General features: G+C 41.9%; 1 protein-coding gene across 6 annotated transcripts in view; it reads left to right on the top strand.

Moving 5' to 3' along the window:
- WDR25 (WD repeat domain 25) overlaps positions 1-24,609 on the top strand; it is a 183,905-nt gene that overhangs the window by 140,375 nt on the left and 18,921 nt on the right. For all 6 annotated transcript variants that reach the window (XM_053601659.1, XM_053601662.1, XM_053601661.1 and 3 more), the window contains exon 4: positions 6,825-6,955. In XM_053601659.1, coding sequence (XP_053457634.1) covers positions 6,825-6,955 — 131 coding nt within the window. The remainder of the gene's footprint in view (positions 1-6,824; positions 6,956-24,609) is intronic.

The raw sequence follows: 24,609 nt of genomic DNA, 5'->3' as shown, positions 1-24,609 counted from the left end.
TTGAGCCACAGGCGCCATCCCAAAAGAATAGAATTTTGTATGTCCTCACCACAAAAAAATGAGTTGATGAGGTGATTGATATGTTAATTAGCTTAATTGCATCTTTCTACAATGAATACATAGTTCAGAATATCACATTATACCCATAAGTGTAGACAATTATTATTTATCAATTAAAAATAAATTAATAAAAAAGGCAACACAAAAGAATGGGGAGGAAAGTATTTTCTTTTTTTTTTTAATTTATTATTAAATCATAGGTATGTACATTAATGCAATCATGGGGCACCATACACTGGTTTTATAGACCATTTGACATATTTTCATCACACTGGTTAACATAGCCTTCCTGGCATTTTCTTAGTTATTATGTTAAGACATTTATATTCTACATTTAGTAAGTTTCACATGTACCCTTGTAAGATGCACCGTAGGTGTGATCCCACCACTCACCAGAAGGAAAGTATTTTCAAGAGATTCAAGTATGTTATTAGAAGACAAAAAATCATCACAACTACTCCTATTTCTTCTGTTAGTACTATCATTCTAATGCAATTACTGTTTATTGAGTACTGTCATTTGTCTGGGGCCTACTCTCTTATGTGCATTACTTCTTATTATCACAACAACCTTTTTAAGGTAGGTTTTATATCCTGATTTTATAGGAAGGGGTCCTGGGCTCTGAGAGAACTGCTGGTAGATCTGGAGCCCCCAGTTGACAGGGGACATTCACCTATAAGGCCCGTTGGCTGAGTGTGACCCCTTCCTGGGCCTTTGCGCAACTTGCCAAGACAACCCCTGTTTGTGATACATGAAGTTTGATTTGAAAGTTAGTTTTTCTCGTTAACTTTGAGTCAGGATGGTTAAATTTACAGCTGGCTGAATACTTCCCAGAGGATGAGTGTAACGATATTGATTTTAGCGAAATGAGTCATATGCCTACTGCTTGGGAACACAAGCTCAATTACCACGAGCCAACAACATACGCTTTCCCTTGTCAACATTTTTCCTACATGCTCGCAAGTCTGTGCTTGTGAACAAAGAGCTAAGGAGAAGGAAAGGTCACAAATAACTGGCGGGTATACAAGATGGGGTTCTGAAAGCTGAGCCCTGAGATTAGACTAGTCCAGCCTCCATCCTAGCATCGCTGACTTGTGGCTCAGGCCAAGTCTGTCACCTCTCTGAGCTTCCGTTTCCCCAGCTGTGAAAAATGGGTTAATTACATTTACCACCCAGGGTTGTAGTATGATGCATGCCAGCTCCAGACAGGCCTGTAGGTAACAGGCTCATGATAAATGTTGGTCCCCCCTCCTATGCATTGTGAGTTGCTTGGCCACGGCAGCCGCTGAGGTCTCTGGAGAGGAAGGCATGAGCTTCCCTTCTCTTTCCTGGATACCCATACTTGGGTTTCATTTGACCTGGGTCAAATACCTAGCAGATGCCAAGAACAGGCTAGGAGCCAGATATGCTGAATGGAAAATGAAGGCCCTCTTGGACCTGGACCTCTTCATGATGACAGGGTCCCTGAGGGTAGGTATTCAGGTGGACAGGTAGTGTTATCCTGGCCACGTGGGTGGTCACCTCGGGAGAGCTCAATGTCTACACCTGAGCATGGAAGAGGGGCAGCTCCAAGGAGTTACCAGGCACCGCATCACGGTGATATTGGAGATGGGAACACTGGTAGTAATGATACAGTCAATAGAATAAATCATATTTCTGCATTAATGATACTTTATTTTTTTAATTTGTATCGATTCAAGGAGAAAAGAAGTGATTTTTTTCTAACTCTAAGAAGATCTGAATAATTTTTATACTGTTTGAACTCATTATAACACAGTCAATAAAGTCAGTGTCAGTGGATTAAACATTTTAAAACTCAATTTCCTATAATAAGCACATAGAGAATGAACAGAATTTTCTAGAACAAACAGATAAACCAGCAATATGTAGCTCAAGATTAAAGGTTATATAACAACTAAGCATTGTACTTAAAGTAGCATTGCCCAGGAGAGAACATGGTAAACAAGCTACTTGATTTATGAAGAGGTAGAGTAAGAACAAACCTGGCAAGATAAGACCTTCACCTCCAGCATGGCTCATGTTCACATTCAAGATGTTTTACTGATAAATATTTTCCAGCCTTTATCCATATTTCTTTAACAAATGGAAAGGGCAGCTGAGGACATTGTATTCTCAATGCCTTATGACAAAAGCTCAAAAATCATTAATCTCTCAAGGTTCTTTCTGTTAAAAAAACCTATATTCCGTGGTTTTAGCTTTTAATTTAACCAAGGATGAATTCAATGATTTGGGGTTTAACTTTTCAAACCTTAAGAGCTCCCTTTTGTTGTTTGCTCTTTGCCATGCTTTGTAGAATGCTTTATGTACCACATTGCATTCAGCCCCCACGACGGCCTTGTATTGATGAGGGCATGAGACATAGCAGTGAGGAGACCTGCCCAAGGTCCCTCCACTGGAAGTGACAGAGCTGGGGTGGGAACTGGATCTGTGTGCCTCTTAACTTTTCAATAATACCACCTCCTGCTTCAAACATGATAGCTGTGGTCCTGATTTCTGAAACAAAGCCTTCTTTGAGAATATCTTACTTAACAGAATTTCTCTTTAATGTTTTTCATTAGGTATCTGGAAGCTTATTCAAAACTCTTAAAAAATCTTTTAGTTGTGGACCCTTTTAACAACAACAACAATAATAATGAAGACCTGGTCATTATAAAGAAAAGTAGAGAAAAATGCATGAACTATAGCTTGTCTTCTAAATGGAAAATTTTAGTATTTAAAAGACAGATTCTCAGTTTCTTTAGACGGTTGAGGAAAAATAACATTCAGATTTTTTTTTTTTAGCAGAAAAAGTTCTATCAAGTTCTATCATCATCTTTCACTTTTTCTCTTCTTTTTCTTCCCCATCATTGGCAAAACTGTATCACTGCACTTTTTGAAAAAACATTTGGATAATTCACTGCCATTTCTGAAATTAAGCATATGGTTATATGCTTGGTCCAAGAAACAAGGAAAAAATTTTCTCCAGGAAGAGTTTGTCTTTCCTTTTGGATTTGAGGATTGGCAGTGAATTCCAAATGAGCAAGAAGCTGGCCACTGAACGTTCTTAGCAATAAGCATAGTTGTCCCTGTTGAGAGAAGAGACTTCTGGCCCATCTGGACCTCATCAGTGCTATGGGGACTACGGTGATATCTGGCCGCCTCCTTTTCTGTTTAGGTGACACAGTGGTTGTCCCTGCAGTCAGCCTCCAGCTGATGCCTCTGCCACGTAGCTATATCAAGATTACTGGGGCCTTTGTGCTGCCACAGTGATATTCTAAGTCTCTGGGGTTGGGCATTGGGGACCAAGGTGAGGGTCACCCTCTGCCTTTTCTTCCCTGGGTGGGGAACTTGCCAACTGGGCACATCATGGTTCCTGATCACCAACTGTAGCATAAAAGGCAGGGAAGAACCTGAGCTCCAAGTAGGTTTCAGGAAAGAAAAGGAAGAGTAAATTTGAGAAATGCCAGATTTCCAATTAGATTAATTCACTCAGAAGCAGTTTTTTGGTTTACTTGTGAGTATTGTTTTAGCTGCTGATCTAGTAAGAGAGGAACATAATACCAAGACCATATACAGGTTCGCTTATCTCCCAGATGGCTTTAAAAGAATCATTATTTATTAGAAAAGCAATACTACAGCAATACTTAAAGTTATAATATCTTACTACCACTAGAACAGCTCATTTCATTTTGTTGAGTCTATCCCTAGTCTTTGTTGGTATCAATTCCTATATAATACTCCTATAGTTAAAGAACAGGTATCAAGTATTGTCCACCTTGTCACAGTCTGTTCATGATTTCAGTGTTAAATGGCTTCTCAATACCCCATCTGGCAGAGAACCAGGCTTGTCTCAACTGCTCCCCTTGGGTTGGAGAAGTCGGCTATTTACTGTCTCTTCACCATTATGGATTATATGGTCTGAAGTGGTCGGCTCCTGAAAACATTATGATGGCGCAGGGTGGCTATGAGCATCTTCTATGCCATGTGTATTGCAGCAAAATAGTTGAGAGGCTTGGGGAGCTTAAAGAAGTACAGAATCTTCATTTATAAGAAGTCACGTATTTCCAAAATTTTCTTTGATGACAGGTGACTGTCAGTTGTAGGCCCATAGAAGATATGGGGGGAAAAATCAACACAATTATCCATGATGGTAACTATAACACTTGAGCAAACAAAAGTGTAATTGCTTTCTAAAAAATTTGGAAATAGTGTTTTTCCAATCTGTTTTAAAATCCTTTAAATGAAATTTTTGGTGGCTTTTGAGCTGGGTTGTTAAAAATAGAGAATGCAATAATACCTTCTGATTAGTTGCAGAAGCCCTTATTTGACTTTGGGGGAAATGGAGCTTTGCTAGCAAAATATTCACCAAGTCCTTTGCATCATTGGTGGATGGAAGTGGAAAATGTCTCCCTTGTGGCCAATGGTGAGCATATTCCATCTGGGTCCACACACCTCTGGGGAGAAACTTTGTCAGATTTGACAGAGTGCAGTGGATAAACTGAACCTATAGACAGACTACTTTCAAATCACTGAATCACAAAAAGCTCCCTACATTTAAGAAATATGTTCAGTCTGGTTGCTCATATGATTTTAAATGATTTCAAAGAGATTTGTTGTTACTCTTTGTAAATGGAATAGCATCCTTTAAAATGTTCTATTTTTGGCATTTAAAAAATGTTCATAATATATTTGCACAGTGGCATGCTGTATAACTAATTAACTATTCTTATGTAGGTGATGTGTGCTTAAGGGTTTTTATTGATGGAGCAGCGGGGCATACTGTTGGATGAGTTTGGCTCTAGGCAGACTGGATCTAAGGAGTCTTCACTATGACTTTTTTGAGAACTGATCATGACTTTCCTTCCCCACCTGGGAGATAGTAGAGCACTTAACTAAATTTGTAGGGGGTCGCTGAACACAAAGCAGAGCAACCTTTAGTGCTTTCTGAATTGAAAATTGAGAAACACTGCTTCTCAGGTTCCCATAGGAGGAAATGATGCTCAAGGTCTGGTGTCTTGTTGGTCTCCTTCTTGGTCACCAGCTTTCTGTGTCCCTAAGCTACCCACTGCCCTCAGTTCAGGGAAGGGGTTTTCATGGGCCTAGGGCAGTCTCCATTCTCTCTACTGGGGGAGCCGTCTGTCTCCTCATCCTCCTGCATCATTGGTGGATGGAAGTGGAAAATCTGGCATATGCCAGATGCTATCCCTAGTGTGGGGGACATGACAGGGATAGCACTGGGACTCTTCTGCAGCAAGAGCCCCCTTCAGGCTGGCTCCATGCAGTTTCAGGTGGGTTAATTGTGAGCAGATGAGAACACCTATTGGTGCTCTGGGGCACAGAGGTAGTTTGGGGGAGGGGAAGGAACTCCAGCTTTGTCCTGCTCCAGATGACTGACATTTCTGAAGGTTATACAGCTTACCTCTAAAAAATAATGGTGATTAAAAAAAAAAGACATTTTTTACACCATATGTGTCTGTGTGCCTGTGCGTGTATAGGTACACACACTGACATTTACCACAAGCATATAAGTGCTTGACAAGAGTTTAGGACAGATATGTAAAGGCCAGGGACTCTCTAGTCCTACAGAGCCAAGGAGATCTTGACCTGTCCATTCTATGGCTATTGGGCTGCTGTGATGGCCCCTCTTAATCACCCAGTGTATGAGTCACCTTCACCTGCTATATTCTATAGTAGGGGTGTCCAACTTGTTTTTTCTCTGCTGCACATTGGAAGAATAATAGCTATCCTGGGCCACACATTAACTACACAAACACTAATGACAGCTAATTAGCAAAAGGAGGTCCATGCATACTTTTCGTGATATCCAACACCACAGACCTCACAAAATCAGCATGAGGCCCATGGGCCACAGGTTGGACACCACTGCAATCCATAGCAAACTATTTATCCCTTATTGTAAGATGGCTTATTCTGAAAAATATCACCTTGGAGTAATCCTGATTTTGCCTTTTAGACTCCCAGATAAATAATCTACTACCCCGTTTCCCCGAAAATAAGACATCCTCCGAAAATAAGACCTACTTACAGGAAAGATAAGACGTCCCCTGAAAATAAGACCTAGCGCATCTTTGGGAGCACACCTTAAAATAAGACACTGTCTTATTTTCGGGGAAACAGGGTATATTAACTATGTAGCCTTGGTAATGTTACATAATTTCCTTGGGACTTATTGTTCTCAGCTGTAAACTAGGCTTAGGGTCCTTGTATAGTTTAAGTGAGTTAATATGTGTAATGCTTACAGAGCACAGAAAAGGTAGTATTTGTGGATCCAGCCATCTTGGGGAAGATGGCTATTCAGCTAGTCAAGGGTGAGGCTGGCCAGGGAGTGAATGAAGGCAAATGCTGCTGCCACTGCTGCTGCTGCTCTTGTGTTTTGTTTGTTTGTTTGTTTTTTGGTTTTGGCCGAGGCTGGGTTTGAACCCTCCACCTCTTGTTTATGGGGCCGGCACCCTGCTCCTTTAAGCCACAGGCGCCGCCCTGCTCTTGTGTTTTTAGAAAGTCTTCACCAGGTCACATCAGGCCCAGGTAGGCTGTTTGCCCACATCACCATACTAGATGGTATCTTAGTTTTATTATTTATTTTTTTTTTTTGGCCGGGGCTGAGTTTGAACCCGCCACTTCTGGCATATAGGACCGGCACCCTACTCCCTGAGCCACAGGCGCCACCCCGGTATCTTAGTTTTAAGATATTTATTTTGTGATCTAAGTCTTTTCTAACCCTCTCTTCCCCTTTTATATTGTAGGAACACAGCTATTTAGTGGTAAAAGTGATTTTAGGATCACCACCTTGAAGTTTCATCCAAGAGATCACAGCATTTTTTTATGTGGAGGCTTCAGCTCTGAAATGAAAGCCTGGGACATAAGGACCGGCAAGGTAACACCCATCTTTCTAGGTTGGACTTTCTGTGGGAGAGCTGGCCTTGACAATTTGAAAAATTAGGGGCAGGCCAGCATCTATATGGGACTCTTGAGATGGAATAATTACCACTTAATATTTAATCAGTGCTAAGCATAAATTTTAGATATTTTGAAAGAACATTCTTGAATTGTCAGACTATTAAAACATGATAGGTGCAATCCTGTGAAGCCCATTACTAAAAATATTTGTTGAACACCTACTGTGTACAGATCCTTCCAGATGATACAAAACAAATCAGCCTTGGGTTGCTCAAGGGAGTATTGTATGGGCACAGAGAGTTCTGGTGCAGAGAAGTACTGCGTGTGTGTGCCTCAGGGGAGAGAGGAGGGGAGGGGCTGTTATTCAGAGGGGCTGAGTACTTTGAGCTCACTGCTGGAGGCTTCTTAGAGGAGTTATTCCCTTGGGGGCTTAAAGGCCAGTGCTGATTTCCACTCCCACCCTTTCTCACAAATTTCTACTGCAGTCGCCATCCTCACTTCATAAGTGGGAACTCCATCCTTCAGGCTGCTCAGGCCAGAAACACCAGAACCAGCTCTGTCTCTATTCTTGATATACTTCCACGCCCAAATCATCAGCAGATACTTTTCCGTATCCACTGCTGTAGCTCTGGCTGTTGTCTCTGGTTGGAATAATTGCAGTATTTCCCATTCTGATCTCTTTCTTTCCCTCTTGTTCTTACCACAGCAGCCAGAGTGGTTTGTTATTGTATAACTCAGATATGTCACTTCTCTGGTCAGAATCCTCCAGGCTCTGATCTCACTCATAGTCAAAGCCAGGGTCTCTGTGATGGTCCACAAAGCCTCAGTGAGCCTCCCTCACTGCCCCCAGCCCTGCTAACCTCCTTGACTTTCTTAGAACACACCAGCACATTCCTGCCTCAGGGCCTCTGCACTTGTTGCTTCCTCTGTGCAGAGGCTAGCTCCTTCCCCCTACCAGGCTCTGCTCAAATGTTGTCTTTCCACTGAGGAAATGTTGCCATCCCTGAACATTGACTAGTCCCCTCTGCAACTGTTTTTCTCCACAGCATTTATCACTTGGTGTTCTATGGATTTTATGTGTTCACTCGTTTTCCTCTTTCCCTCTACCCTCATGTAAGCTCTTTGAGAGAAGGGATTTTTGTCTGTTTGCTGCTGTCATCTGGCTTCTAGAACAGTGTCTGGCACATAACAGGCACTTGATAAATTGTGGTTGACTGAATGAGTGAATGGAGGAAGGCTATTATGTAGAGTTTGTAAATATAGGGGGTGTGAGTGTGGGATATGTGCAGGGACAAGAGACCAGATGGGCTTGACTAGCTAGATGTGGGTTCCAGGCCCCAAATGGGTCTGGACAGAGAGACTTTCAGTGCTTTGTGTTTTGGTTTTGGTTAATAGTAGAGAGAAACAAAGGTTTGTAAGCATCAGTCCTGGACAGACATGGCCTCTAGGCAGGTCTATACTGAGCAGAGGCTATTAAAGTGGTCTGGAGGAAGAAGGGGAGACGGCCTGTAAGACCTAGGTTCCAGATTCACCTTCATGCTTCAGACTGGCCTCCAGTAAGCAGGCACTCAATGAATACCTACGGATTAAATCACTCAGATGAATGAATACTTTAACTTATAAAACCATTTCCTTGCTTTGGAGATAATAGGAAATTTCAAAATAGTTTTCTTTTTCCCAACAAGCAGTTGGAAAGGGCAGCTGGGTTTTTGAGGAGAGCCTAAAAACAGAGACCCTTTTCTTTACAGAAAATGGAGAGTTTTATCCATAGATGAGATCTTGCGTAAAGTATTTCACAAGCAGGAACACAGATGTACTGTTGTTTTTTTTTTTTTTAAATGTTTTTCTTTTACAAAGAAACTTTTTACAAAAATATTTGGAAGAGAGAGGAAAAATACCCATAAAGAAGTAGACACAGTAGAATTTTTAAAAACAGAAGAATATTTTATATTTAGGTATAAATATATGATAAGACAATATTTGAACATTGTGTACAAATCGGAAACTCTTAGTCATACCATTTGAACTCCTGATCACCCCACCCTCCTGATAGCTACGTCCCTTAAGGGTACACTCACAGTTTTTAGCCTCAAAGACCAAACATGAAAGAAAGTACTCACCAAGGATGCCATCTGATTTAAGAGTTTGTTAAAAATATCGGATTTCTTCCTAGGGCAGATGCCAGCTGACGAGCTCTGCAAATGCTGGGGGAGAAGCAATTAGAAGCAGATGTTGCTGTGACTGGTATTGGCATGTTTGCGAGTCTCTCCCAAGCTAATAACGTGGGTAAAGGGATCTGTGCAATATTTGTTTTCACTTCTTTTTTTACCAACAATCCTCCCCTGCCGGGTCACTGGGCAAGTTCCATTTGCATCAAGCAGGCTCAGGGGGGACAAAACTCTGCTGTTTTGACAGGTGTTGCCCAGGTGTCTCATATGGACTCAGCAGGAGCACAGTTCTTGTCCTCCAGGGACTTCTAACCTCTGGTTGCTCACTTCTGAGCCCTGTGGGCTCCCATGGAGTTTGTGACTCTGTCCCAGGTGCTGAAATCTGCAGCCCAGCCTGGGCACGTGTACAAACATCCAGAAGCAAGCCGCTTGGCTTTTTTTGACTGCCCTCAGGGACAGCAGTGGGAACTGCAGGTGGAAACAGGAGAGACACAGACCTTAGCTTAAAATCAAGACAAGCTCCCCCTTCAAAATGCAATGGGGAAGAAGTGTTTTGTTTTAAAAATAATACGTAATCATATGACAAAATTGGAAAATTCAGGGAAAGAGAGAGGAGGGTAGTCCAAGCAGTTAAAAGTAAATGTGCCTACAGTCTGACCTTTATGGTACTGTGGGGGTTGTAATGTTTTTATATTTTTCTCTTATTGTTCTTTTCCCCTGTGTTTTTCTTAAATAAAAACACTGTTCTTATTTTTCTGCACAATTTTTATTTTGATTTTCACATAGCATTATAAAGGTATTCCTTATAAAATTTTTGGTAATATTACTTTTAAGTCAGTATGCCTTCCTAACTCTCTCACTGCCTTATCAACAGTACTCAGTGCAGGGTCTTACATAGGCAGGCACTCAATAAATAACTGTGGATTGAATGAATCAGATGAATGAATAACTTACTAAACCATTTCCCTGTTCTATGTCAGTGGTTCTCAACCTTCCTAATGCCGTGACCCTTTAATACAGTTCTTCATGTTATGGTGACCCCCAACCATAAAAGTATTTTCGTTGCTACTTCATAACTGTAATTTTGTTACTGTTATGAATTGTAATGTAAATATCTGACGTGCAGGATATATTTAGGCAACCCCTGTGAAAGGGTTGTTCAACCTTTAATGAGTTTGCAACCCACAGGTTGAGAACCACTGTACATGTAGAAGATGTAGGATATTTCAAAAAAAAAAAAACTTTTTGCCATTCAAAACAAATTAGTGTGAGAGTAGAGATCAGGGATCAGCAAACTACAGTCTGAGGTTAAATCCAGCTTTCCATCTATTTTTCTGAATAAAGTTTTATTGGAACATATTCATACACACTCATTTACATATCATCTTTTGCTGCTTTCACACTATAGTAGAAGAGTTGAGTAGTTGCAACAGAGACCACATGGCCCACAAATCCAGAAATATTTATATCTGACCCTTGACATAGAGAGCTCTGGTTCTGACTTCTGTCACGTTGGAGAGACCAACCCCCACAGTACCATAAAAGTCAGACTGCAGACATCCTGGGTCCAGACCACACCCATGTTTAAGCAGACTGCTTGGAGGAATAAGAGTCAGAAAACTCCTATTCTGTATATCCTTGCAGAAACTGTTTGCTCAGAGAGTGCCTTTTACAGACGGAGAACTGTTCTTCAGTCAAGACTGTATAAGTCGTTTATCTCTCTTATTACTATCTCTAAGCTATCAAGATTTACTGTATTATACATTTTTCTGTAGAAATAACTTTGCACATATAGCTTTCCACATATTTGGGATTTGTTCCTTAAGCTTGAGTCTCAGAACTCAAATTGCTGGTTCAAAGTGAGTCAGGTAAGGAGTAGGTTTCTGCTGTAAAGCACTGAAGCTAGTGAGGCTATCACTGGAGGATGATAGTGAGGCCAGATAGCCTCTCACTGGGATCACAGGGTTTGGGGTCTGATGAGTAGTTGGAACAGATACTTTTAAACTGCTTTCCAGTCACAAGATTTTATGATTCCTTAAATCCAGCCAAATGATAAATGTTGGGATTCTGGACTTCTCCTTGCCAACCCAATTCATTATAGCAAATGGGCTGTTTGGCTCCCCTCTCTTCTTTCTCTGGCTGGTATCTCCTCTGCCTCCGGCTTGATGCTTGGGGCACGGCTCATCAATGCAAAGTGCCTGACTTCATTTCCAGCAGGTCAGCAGGATGTGTTCTGCATGAGCCAGCTAAGCTTGCTTATTTGGAGCTGGCTTAATGCCTCTGGTGCAGTTTTCTGACTCTTCTTTCTTCCAGCAGTCTGCTCAAACAAGGCTGTGGTCTGCACTCAGGATGTCTTCAGTCTGATCTTTATGGTACTGTGGAAGTCACTCTCTCCAGAAGCCCCTCTGAGCTTCAGGAGATCTGGGCCCATGCCATCCTTCTACCACTCATTCAACCAGAGGTCTCAGGCACATCCCATAGGCAAAAGCTTCTCTAATTCACAATTTCCCATTGGTATAGTAAAGGGATAGAATGAAGATATCGCCAAAGTAGAGTTTTTCAAACTCACACCTAAGGAAAGCACCTGGAGTTCTTATTGGGGTGCAGATAATGTATTATCAGGTCTGACATGGAAATGAGACGCTGCATTTCTTTTCTTTTTTTTTGAGACAGAGTCTCACTAACCCATGCTAGAGTGCTATGGCCTCATAGCTCACGGCAACCTCAAACTCCTGGATTCAGGTGATTATTCTACCTCAGCCTTTCAAGTAGCTGGGACTACGGGTGCCCACTGCAACACCCAGCTAATTTTTCTGTTTTTAGTAGAGATGGGGTCTTGCTCTTACCCAGGCTAGTCTCAAACTCCTGAGCTCAAGCAGTCTGTCCTAGGATTCTAGGCGTGAGCCACTGCTCAACCCACTGGCTGAGATTCTGCATTTCTAAAAAGCTCCCAGGAGATGAAGAAGATGGTGTATGGACTACTTTGAGAAGCCAGGGCCCAAAGGGCTCTGAACTTAGAAGTCACTTGATTCTCTCATGCGAGCTCCCTTGGTCTTAACCCTTAGTTGGCCTGCTTCAGTGATAGGGATAGCTTCTGGCCAGCTGACTTGCCTGTGAGCACCTTCATTCACGGATGTCTGTGCTGGGAGCTGGGTCAAGTTGTCTCTGTTCCCCATAGGATATGGACCATAACAGGCTGTCAGGGTGACCTGGAGTGAAGGGGTGGGGCCAGCTCCCACTGTCACTGTGATGAAGAGGAGAACCCACCTGTCCACAGTGTTGGTGGGAGTAGCTGCTCCAACAAATGGAAGGTGACAGCTAGCTACACTTCAGTTGTGGCTGGTCACTTCATTCACGGATGAAGCCCCGTGAGAGGGGGGCTCTCTCTTAGGAGAGTCTGCATGAGATGAGGTACAGTGTGGAGGCCTAGGCGCTGTAGTTCTTGGCCAAGGGTGAGCTCTTGTGCTCCCTCCCTGTATTTGGTAGATGAGAGTTACTAGCCTCCCTGATTTCTAGCCTTGCAGTGCCCTTGCCCTGTGCCCAGAATGGAATGGGAGCTATAGAGTTGCAGGAGAATTCCCAGACATGGACCAGTTTTCCAGGGCCCACCAGCACTGTGGGAAATATTCCAAGATAGTCATCTTCAAATTCACTTTAAGATGATTATATATTTTGAGTCTAAAGTTAGGACAGATGATAAAAGGAATTTCTCTTTTTGTATCATGAATCAAATTTGTTGAAAACTTGTATAGAGGCTTAAACATCATATTGCATGTATGTGTGTATATATATATATATATTTCTTTTTTTTTTTTTTTTGAGACAGAGTCTCGCTTTGTCACCCCTCGTAGAGTACCATGGTGTCATAGCTCACAGCAACCTCAGACTCTTGGGCTCAAGTGATTCTCTTGCCTCAGTTTCCTGAGTAGCTGAGACTAAAGGTGCCCACCACCATACTTGGCTATTTTTAGAGACAGGATCTCTGTCTAGCTCAGGCTGGTCTCGAACTCATGAGCTCAGGTGACCTGCCTACCTCAGCCTCCCAGAGTGCTGGGATTACACACGTGAGCCACGGCACCAGGCCTCATATCACATATTTAGCAAATCACCTTTTTTGTAGGACTAAACTATGGAACCCCAGTCTCAGCAAATTACCTCTCTGTTAAGGTAAGATTGAGCACTGGAAATTGGAGCAGCTCTGAAAAATCTAGGACGTGTGGCTCCCGGAGCTGGGGAGCTTTGACTCTGCCCCAGTTCTTCTTCCTTTCCGTGTGCAGGGTTGACATCAGGCAGGCTGGGGGCCCAAGTGGCTCTTTTGATGTTGAGCTCCTGCTGAACCCCTGAGAAGGAGAGTTGCAGATGCATTCAGATTTGCTGCCTTTGCTCTTCTGGGCCCTGTCGATCCTCTAAACCCTGATTCTCTACTGGCATTGGGGTTCTCATGATAAAATCGGCTCTGACAGGCCATCTCACTTTTCCTCCAGCACACTCTGGTGTTGCTTTGACATGAATCATCAATATTTCATGCGTGTTCTACATCTTCTCTCTTTTTTTTAAATTTATAAAGGGACATCTTGACTTTCAGATCTTAAGTTTTTTGTTTTTTGTTTTTGTTTTTGCCCCCTATTTGAGCTGTGTCCCAGACCCTCTGCAAGCACCTGCATGGGGCTTTGGAACAAGTGGCTTACCCTGGGGCCCATGTGGGTCCTCAGTTTGCCTTCTCTTATGCCAGCCTCTCCCTGGGTGTGCTGCAGTATCCCAGTAGACTGTAGGCTCCCTGAGGGAGGAACTTTGTCTCTTTTGTTGCCACGTTCCCAGTGTCTGGCATAGTGCTGAGCATATAGTAGGCCTGTTGCATGATTGATAGCTCTAATCAAGACCAATTTTAAAAGTCCCTTCGACTAATTAGCCCACCCAACTGAAGAAGGAGCTGAGCTGTAATCCATTGATTTGTTCACCTCTTGCCCCTACTGTGAGCCTACTTCTTGGAGTCTGAGTGTATCCTGGGTGGGAGTAATACTAGGGTGGTTGCTGGCCTGGACTAAGTCACCTAGGACAATGATCAGAACTATTGCTGCCTGGATGGCTAAGGCATTGAGATTTTTGAAAACTTTCCAGGTGATTCTAAGGTATTGCCAGAATTGGGAATCATAGCCTTAGGGGCTGTGGTTTGGGTGTCTAGGTGAGAATCCTGGGTGGTTTTTTTGCAGGGTGTCTGCCCATGTGGGTAGGAGCATCCTTGACATTTGCATTCCTGTGAGGTTAGCTGTCTGAAAGCTTCAGCTTCTCCTACTTGGTTCTAAGTGCCATCAGTTTCTGTGGCATTGTAGGCAGGTTGCTTATTTGCCCTAATGAGATTTTGATTACTCTCCATTTGTCTCTTTCATCCATTTTATATTAAAAAGTCTTTTTATTTGGACTCTTTGTACTTTCTACAGCTCTGACTAAGCTTTGCTACAAACCAAACCTTTTATGCAGATTAGAGTATGAGCCTAACGAAAGCAGAAAGAGGGGGACAGGAAGGGCCCAAGTCCCCTCCCTGGGTGGGGCTTAGGGCTATTTCCTGTCTTTCCTGGACTCCCATTTCCCCATATGTCAAGTGGGGGTTAGTGCTTGGGCACTGAATGATCTCTAGAGCCCCATTTGGTACCAGTGACCACACCTGCCACCAGTGAGCATTGTTCCTCTGACTCTGTGTGTGATAGCTCATTTCCTTATGGTGGCCCGGGGAGGCAGACTGGACCCTCTGTCATCTCCTTTCCCATCAGGGCCCCTAAGCCTCAGAAGGGTTCAGTTATATACCAGCACATGGCCAGTTGGTAGTGGAGTAAGACCTTGAATCTGTGTGTTTTTTACATTTAAGAGATGGGGTTTCACTCTGTTGCCCGGGCTAGAGTGCAGTGGTTTGATTATAGCTCACTGCAACCTCGAACTCCTGGACTCAAGTAATCTTCCTGCTAAACCTCCCAGATAGATGGAATTCATGTGTGAGCCACTGTAGCTGGCTGCCTGGGTGGTCTGACACCCAAACCTTTGCAGGTCTTTGCATTCATGTTGCAATCGAAGCTTTGGTCTTAATGTAAATATAGTCATGCACCATATAATGATGTTTCTGTCAATACATATATGATGATGGTCTTACTAGATTATAATAAAGCTGAAAAATTCCTATTGCCTACTGATTCCCTATGATATTCAGTACGGTAACATACTGTACAGGTCTAGCTTAGGAGCAATAGACATTACCATACAGCCTCAGTATGCAATAGATTGTACTGTCTAGGTTTATTAAATACTGTACACACTATCATGTTCCCACGACAAAATCACCGAATGTTTTTGGTGATTTTTCTCAGAAGGTATCCTTGTTAAGCAATGCCTGACTGTAAAGATTTGTCAGTGAGGGCTGTGCACTTTGTTTTTGGAGAAGCCTGCATGGGACTGCTGTGGCATTCGCATGCTCACTCAGCCCTGCTGTGTGCAGCTCTGTGCCTGGTGTCAGGACCTGGCTGTGAGTGGCACATTGATGGCCCCTGCTCTGGGGGGCCATAGCCCTGCAACCTTAGGTCTGAAAATATAGGCTCTGTAAGGGTAGCCTTTCTGTCTCACAGTATAGAGGAGGAAACCGATTCTGAAAGATTCAGCTCTCAGTGCAGGGGTGGGTAGCCACTGAGGGGCTTGAATCTGAACCCAGGTCTTATTCTAACTCTCCCCTCCCTATTTCAGGAAGAGTATGCATTTCATTTATCAATGTCATAAACATTTTCTGAGCCTCCACCAGAAACCAGGAGTTGTCCCAAGGCATGAGATGACATAATCCAGTTAGATAGTCCACATTTTCAAGGAGCTCACAGTCTGGAAGGGAATGCAAAGCTTACCACTGAGGACATCTGTTTCTTTTGATGTTTGATGGATTTATCATTCTCATTGGCTGCCTTCACAAGTGGCTGAGGAGTCCCTTTTGGTCTCCTGGATGTCCAAAATCTTGGGCAGTGAATTGCTAAGTCATGGAAGAAGCCCTAGTGCCCATCGATCCACGAATGGATTAATAAATTGTGGTGTATGTACACCATGGAATATTATGCAGCCTTAAAGAAAGATGGTGACTTTACCTCTTTCATGTTTACATGGATGGCGCTGGAACATATTCTTCTTAGTAAAGTATCTCAAGAATGGAAGGAAAAGTACCCAATGTACTCAGCCCTACTGTGAAACTAATTTAGGGTTTTCACATGAAAGCTATAACCCAGTTACAACCTAAGAATAGGGGGAAGGGGGAAAGGGAGGGGAGGGAGAGGGGAGGTGGGTGGAGGGAAGGGGATTGGTGGGATTACACCAGCAGTGCATCTTACAAGGGTATATGTGAAACTTGGTAAACGGTCTGTGAAGCTAGTGAATGATGCCCCATGATTATATCAATGTACACAGCTATGATTTAATAAAAAAAAAAAAAATCTTGGGCAGTGGCGGGCAGTTGATTCTCAGAATTCAGAACCTCCAAAATCTGTCCCCAGCCCAGATTTCCTCCTCTACTGCTTTTCCCAGAGCTGAGTAAAAGAACTCCTGTTTAAACCTGATGCATGAGCTGCCAAGAAGCTGGTGGGTAATGACTGGAGGCCTATAGCACCTGAGAGACTGATGTCCCAAGACTTTCATTAACACCCATCCCATTTGATAACTTTTGCCTTTTAAAATGCAGCAGCAAATATCAGAAAATATAAAGCAGGTTCTTTGGGCCTGTAATGATTATATAAATACAGTGTTTACATAATTCTAATTTATGAATCCTCTATAATACATTTTGCTACTAAAATAAGCTCTACGATACACTGAAAAGTTCTCTCCTTGAGGGTTTTGAAAATTTAATTTTTTTGTTATTGATTCATAGTGTTTTTACTTGAAAACTTATTTTAGCCTTGCCATAACTAATAGTGTCTAAAAAATCATGGGCTTGATGCCCTATTTTTTGTCTTAATATACTTTAAAAGTACTTAAAGTACTTATTTAATATCTTTTGGAACTATTGTATTCACATACCATATAATTCACTCATTTAAAGTGTATAATTCAATGATTTTTAGTATGTTTATACCGAGTTAGGCAATCATCACTATAGTCAACATAGAACATTTTCATCACTTTAAAAAGAAACAGTATCCTTTCTCAGCCACCCCATCTTCCCAGCCCCTGGCAACCATGAACCTATTGTGTATCTCTTTAGATTTGTCTATTATGAAAATTTTATATAATGGAATCAAACAAATCATACAATATGTGTCTTTTGTAACTGGGTTCTTTCATTTAACATAATGTTTTCAAGGTTCATTTGCCTTGTAGCCTGTATCAGGACTTCATTCCTTTATTTTATTGTTTTTTTTTTATTAGACTTTATTTTTTAGAAGAGTTTTAGGTTCACAAAAATAATTCAGCAGAAGGTACAGAGAGTTCTCATATACTTTTGTTCCTGCACATGCACAGCTTCTCCCATTATGAGTGGTCCATTTGTTACAACTGATGAACCTACATTAACAAATCGTTATCACCCAGAGTCCATAGTTTACACAGGGGTTCACTTTTGATGTTGTACCTCCAAGAGGTGTCCAACCTGCAGTTTGTAGGCTGTGTGTTGATTTTGTGAGGACTTTTTTCACTTACCTATGGCATTGGATATCATGAAAAGTATGTATGGATTTTTTTTTTTTGCTTATTTTCATTAGTGTTTATATGTTTAATGTGTGGCCCCAACAAATTTTGATTCTTCTAATATGTGGCAGAGAAGAATAAAAAGGTTGGACACCTCTATCTACAGGTTTAGAAATAAATGGGTAATGACATGTGCTATGGACTGACTGAATGTTTGTGTCCCCCTGACATTCATATGTTGCAGCCCTAATCCCTAATTTGTTGATATTAGGAGGTGGGGCCTTTGGGTGGTAATTAGTTCATGAGGATGGAGCCCTTAAGAATGGGATTGTTACCCTTCTAAAAAGGGACATGAGAGAGATGAGTCTTTTTCTTTGCCATATGAGGATACAATGAGAAGATGGCTGTTTGCAAACCTGGAACAGTGCCCTCACCAGACACCAGATCTGTTTCTATTGAGATATCCTTAAGCTCAAAGATTGTTTTCTCAGCCATGTCTAGTCAACTAATCCCATAAAAGGCATTCTTCACTTTTGTTACAGTGTTTCTGATCTCAAGTAGTTCTTTTTGGTCCTTTCTTGGAATTTCTGTTTCTCTGCTTACAGTGCCCATCTGTTCTAGCATGATGTCGACTTTGTCCATGAGAGCCCTTAGTTGCTTTAAATTCTGAGTCTGATTCCAATAGCCTGCCATTTCTGAGTCTGATTCTGATGCTTGCTCTTTCTCTTCAAACTGTGTGTGTGTGTGTGGTGGGGGTGGTGGGGGGTGGTGTTTGTTTTGTTTTTTGCTTTTTTTCCCTTTTAATATGCCTTGTAATTCTTTCTTGCTAGGCAGACAAGATGTACAAGGAGAAGAGAACTGCTGTAAGAAGGATTTTTAGTAGTATGGTATAAAGAGTGAGGGTGAGGGGAAGTGTTCTATAGTCTTGTGACTAGGTTGGTCTGTCAGTGAACCTGTGTTTCTAGACTGTGAACTTCACTCTTGCTTCTTCTCAATTCCTCCTCCCCTTTAGATGGGGCACAATGGCTAGAGTGCACTGCAGTCAGGTATTTCCTTTCTCCACATAGAAGGCTAGAGTAGACTGGCATTGAGTATTTCCCCTCTCCAATGTGCAAGGCTGAAGCCCAGTGGAGTTGGGTGGTCCTCCCACCAGGTCAGGTAGGCTGTGGTAAAACCTCAGCAGGTTATACTTGGTTAGATGGTTTCTCCTGAGGGCAGGTCTTATTAAGAACAGGACGCTGTGATGCATTTCAAAGTAGTTCCTTCTCTCCTTCTGCCAGAAACATGAGGGGATTTTTCTCCAGCCTTCACTATGAGAACCTAGTAGAGCTCCTAATGGTAAAAAATATTTTGGGGGCCTCCTGATGACTAGGTCCCCCAGAGATTTTAATCTCTCAGACTTGTCCACACTGAGCCTCTAATAGTTTGTTAATTACCATTCAATTTCCCCTGCCACAATTCCTGGAGGTTTTGCTCCAATAAATTGAGATTATCTGTATTTACCTGACTGTGTCTCTAATTTTGAGGACAGTGGTTTGCCCTGTGGCTTTACTTTCCTTATGATCTGAGTAGAGTTATTTAGTTTGTTCACTTTTTTTAGTTGTTGTTAGGACAGAGTGTTGATGTATAAACTCCTCATATGCCAGACTGTTAGCCAGAAGTCTTTCACTCTTTTCTATGGCCAAATAATATTCCATTGCATCAATATGCCACATTTTGTTTATCCACTCACCAGATGATTGACATTTGCATTGTTTCCATTTCTTGTATATTATGTATAATACTGTTGTGATCATTTCTTTATAAATATTTGTGTGGACATATGTTTTCATTTCTTTTGGTTCTATGTAGGAATGAAATTGCTAAGTCACATGGTAATTCTTTGTATAAACCTTTGACAAACTGTTAGACTGTTTTCCAAAGTGGTTGCACCATTTTGCATTCCTACCAGCAGTATATGAGGGTTCCAACTTTTCTTGTCCTCACAAATGCTTGTTATTACTTGCATTTGTAACATGCAAGTAATAACAAGCATATTGTTACCCTCTCCATCCTCCCTTCCCCCAACTTGAATTGAGTTTTTCTCTTGTGTGGGCGTGTATTAGTTCATCTACTGGCTTCATATGAGTATTGAATACACTGGATACTTGGCTTTTCCATTCTCGTGATACTTTATTAAGAAGAATGTGTTTCAGTTCCACCCAGGTTAATACAAAAGATGTAAAGTCTCCATCTTTTTTTTTTTACAGCTGAATAGTATTCCGTGGTATACATATGCCACAATTTATTAATCCATTCCTGGGTTGATGGGCAGTTACGTTGTTTCTACATCTTGGTGATTGTAAATCAAGCTGTGATAAACAAGCTAGTGCAAATGTCCTTATGATAAAATGTTTTTTTTTTTTCCTTTTGGGTAGATGCTTAGTAATGTGATTATGGGATCAAATGGAAGGTCTGTTTTGAGTTCTTTGAAGATTTTTAATACTACTTGCCAAAGAGACTGTATTAGTTTACAGTCCCACCAACAGTGTAAAAGTAAAAGTGTTCTCTTCTCTCCACATCCATGCCAGCATCTGCAGCTTTGGGACTTTGTGATGTGAGTTATTCTTACAGAGGATAGTGACGTCTCAGGGTGGTTTTGATTTGCATTTCTCTTGTGATTAGGGACGATGCTCTTTTTTCATATGTTTGCTGGGCATTCATCTGTCTTCTTCAGAGAAGGTTGTTTTCATATCTCCTACCCAGTGATAGATGGGATTGTTTGCTCTTTTTTTATTAATTTGAGTTCTCTGTAGGTTCTAGTTATCAGCCCCTTGTCAGATTTGTAACATGCATTTGCCGTGCATCTTTTCCCATTCTGAAGGTTGTCCATTTGCTTTACTTGTTGTGTCCTTAGCTGTGTAGAAGCTTTTCAGCTTAATTAAGTTCCATTTGTTTATTTTCATTGTTGCAATTGCCTGTGAAGCCGTCTTCATAAAATCATTCCCTAGGCTGACATCATCAAGAATTTTTCTCATGCTTTCTTTTAGTTTTTTTTTTAGACAGAGCCTCAAGCTGCTGCCCTGGGTAGAGTGCTATGGCATCACACAGCTCACAGCAACCTCCAACTCCTGGGCTTAAGCCATTCTTTTGCCTTTACCTCCCAAGTAGCTGGGACTACCGGCGCCTGCCACAACGCCCAGCTATTTTTTGGTTGCAGCCGTCACTGTTGTTTGGCGGACCCGGGCTAGATTCGAACTTAACAGCTCGGGTGTATGTGGCTGGCGCCTTAGCCGCTTGAGCCACAGCCGCCTAGCCTTTCTTTTAGAATTTTTAGCATTTCATATCTTAGATTTAAATCTTTTATCCATCTTGAGTAAATTTTTGTAAGTGGTGAAAGGTGTGGGTCAAGTTTTAGTCTTTTACATGAGGTTAACCAGTTCTCCCCGTACCATTTATCAAATAGGGGACATGTCCTTTTTCATTCCTGATAATGGTATTTGTGTCTTTTTTCACATAGTCATTGTGGCTAGAGATTTATCAATCTTATTGATCATTTCAGTGAAATCTTGATTTTTTTCAGTTTTTTTTTCTGTTTGTTTTCAACTTCCTTAGTTTCTATTCTAATTTTTTTTCCTCCTTCTTGCTTTGGATTTAATTTGCTCTTTTTGTTCCTAGTTTCTCAAGGAGGTACATTAGATCATTGATTTGTGATCTTTTAAATTATAAACATTTTAATGCCATATATTTTCCTCTGTTAAGCACTGTTTTATCTATGTCCCACAAATTTTAATTTGAATTAAATTAAAAAGATTTTCTAACTTTATTTTAACTTTCTCTTTGACATATGGGTTATTTAGAAGTGATTGTTTAGTTTCCAAGTATGTAGAGATTTTCCAGATATCTTTCTGTCATTAATTTCTACATTAATTATTATAATCAGAAAACATACTTTGTGTGATTTTAATTCTTTTAGATTTGTTAAAGGTCTGTTTTGTTAAATTTTCCATGTGCTTTTTCATATAATAGCAAATTGGTCAACTTGGTTGATGGTGGCATTCAGGTAGTCCATTGCACCTAGGCACTGAGGGGTAGATAAGGGCTAGAATTTATCCCATGCTGTGTTGGCCATGCCATGCCTCTAGTGTAGGGTTGCCTCAACCTTAAGGGGTATCTTCTTCTAATATGAACCAGGGTGCCATGTGGGCCTGCAGTGGCTCTGTCCCTCTTCTTCTGTCTGTCACCTGGCCTAAGTGGGACTGTGAGCCAGTAAGAGGGCCTGTGGTGGGGTCCCCCATGACACAGGGTACAAGCAGCATGTAGAGTAGAGGCAAAGGAGATTGGAAACTGGAGTCTCAAGTGCTACCCACAACTTCAGAATGTAAGAGGGGCTGTTCTTTAGATGTTCAGTCTGATTACAAAAGGAATGTAGCTTTTTTGTCAACTATTTGGAAAATATAAAGAGGAAGACAATCCACTAATTTTCAACCCAGCCATAGCCACGATTGACAGTTGGTATCCTTCATTCCAGTTTTTTATGCATACATATTTACATTTTTATATAATTTTTCCCCCAGCTTAATATTAGATCATTAGCATTTCTCATATTGTTGAGAAGTTTTTGGATTCTATAATTTTTAATAATTACCCAATATACCGTAATGTATTTAACCAGTCCTTTATTGTTGAGTAATTTTAATATTTCTAGTGTTTCCTTTATTACAAAACTAAGACAAATATCTCTGTGCATAAATTTCTAGATGTGAGATTGATCAAATGGTATACATGGTTTTCAGGTTCTGGATACCACTGCTTATTTCCTTCCAGAAGGGATTATCAGTTAACTCTGGGGTTCACTTGTTAGTTTGCTTGTTTGTAGTGTTGCATGCTCACCTCCTTCCTGGGGGAAGGAGATGGTGCAGAGAGGTGGGCTGGAGTAGCGTGGCTGGAGGAGCAAGGTCAAGGGAGAGAAGAAAGCTGTCCTCTTTGCAGGGTGGGAAGGAAATGGGGCTGGGGGATAGGGCAGACAGGCCAGGTAAGGTCTCCTTCTTTCCAGAGCTCCTGCCCTTGGCCATGGAATAAATAGGTTCTGAGGTATGAAGTTTACTGTGTTCTGTTTTACCCTTCACTTGGTCTTTGCTAATCAGCCCTGCCATGTGCCTTAGTATTCAAACAGGCAGCAGCATTTATTGCGTGCCTCATGAATATAGAATTAGGTGTTTGGAGCCAGATGGGATATAAGGATTGGAAACTGACAATTAGTGGAGAGACAGAGGTGCCCCAAGATGCAGTAGAGAATGGGGAACAAGCATTGGGAAATGGGGTCCTACAGCAGCCTGCCCCATCCCCATTCAAGAGGATCTCTGGGACCTGGCCACTGTCCTTCTGGAGGTGCTACAACCCTCTTCTAGCTATGGTCTCTTACTTGTTGCATCCTTTTTATGGGCCAAAGGAGAAGAAGAAGCCTGACTCTGCTAGTTGGTTGTGTGTGCCCGTGAACATGTGGATACAGGAGGGCCCATGAGTGGGATGGCCTACTTTCTTTAACTTCTGCCCTACTGTGGTTCTGTGTGGTTCAGTGCCTCTTTGTCCACAGTATGGCTGGGCCTTTGTCCATTACCCTACATAGCTTTTTGAGGGGTGGGATGCTGGGAAGGGGTGCTTGAATGCCATGTTGCAGCCTGGGCACCTGAGGCTTTCCAGAGTCTGGCTGCCCTTGAGGATGGCTACATTGTTAGAACCCAATTTTAATTTGTGGCTCCATTGTGAAGTGAGGAAAATAAATTTTTCACTTGAGAGGATCAGCAACATAGATACATGTGTAATTGTCTATTTCTGCTTTTCTTCTTTCCCCTCGTGTTCTATATCCATAATTTAAAATTTCATAATCTCCAATGTGACAGTTTCTCTGTGGGTATGTTCAGATTCAATTCAAATGCAACAAGCACTAATTGAACAGCTATTCTGTGCTTCATTGCAACCTGGTGCAGTGCACAGCACAGAGGGTTTAGGTGTAAATGTCAGGCTGCAGATTTGGGGTGACTGGGGCTCTTACCCCGTCTGACTGTGGATCTTGGGCAGGGCACTTCACCTCTCTGAGCCTCAGTGTCCTCAACTGTACAACAGGGATGGTGATCTCAACTTCCCAAAGTGGTCATGAGGGTTAAGTGAGGTTATATAAAAAGCATCTAGCAAGACGCGTGGCACACAGTTCAGTAAAGTTCCTTGCCATCTTGACGTTTTCAAATGATGATCACAACAGGGTCATGCCCTCCACAAGCTCATTATACTGGCAACTGTTTTCAGTTTTGCTAAAAGCTGAGCAGAGTTTGTACCTTTCTCCCAGCCAAGGCAGTGTACCTGACCAGAATACCAAGTGTCTGTGCTTTCCAGCTGAAGATATTCTAGCCCATTGCAGTAACATGGGTCATCTCAGACTGATCAGAAGCTCAGATATACATTTGTCTGTGTCTTTGATTAATTTTTAAAAGAGAGAAATGAATTAATTATTCCCAAATACATGTGGTTGCTCTGAATGTGGGAGGACTAAACCAGGAATTTAGATGTCATGGTGGGAACTCTGGCCCGGGGCACCCTAGGAACTGTCCAAGGGTCTGTAATCCCCATGTGGAAAGCTAGTAGATACCCTCTGGGGCAGAGAGGAAGGTAGCAAGTCAGCCCTTCCTGACAGATGGAGAATCTTGAGGAGCAGAGAATGGGGATACTGAGCATGAGGGGCCACTAGGGCCACTAGGGCCTTTTCCCTGGGACATGGGGATTGGGACACTGTCTCTTAGACAACTCAGAGGGGAGGACAACACTGTGTGCCCAGAATGGAGTA

The sequence above is a fragment of the Nycticebus coucang genome, chromosome 9, assembly GCF_027406575.1.
Source record: "Nycticebus coucang isolate mNycCou1 chromosome 9, mNycCou1.pri, whole genome shotgun sequence".
Classification (NCBI taxonomy): Eukaryota; Metazoa; Chordata; class Mammalia; order Primates; family Lorisidae; genus Nycticebus; species Nycticebus coucang.
The sequence above is the reverse complement of the archived record's forward strand: the minus strand, read 5'-3'. Positions and strand labels throughout refer to the sequence as shown.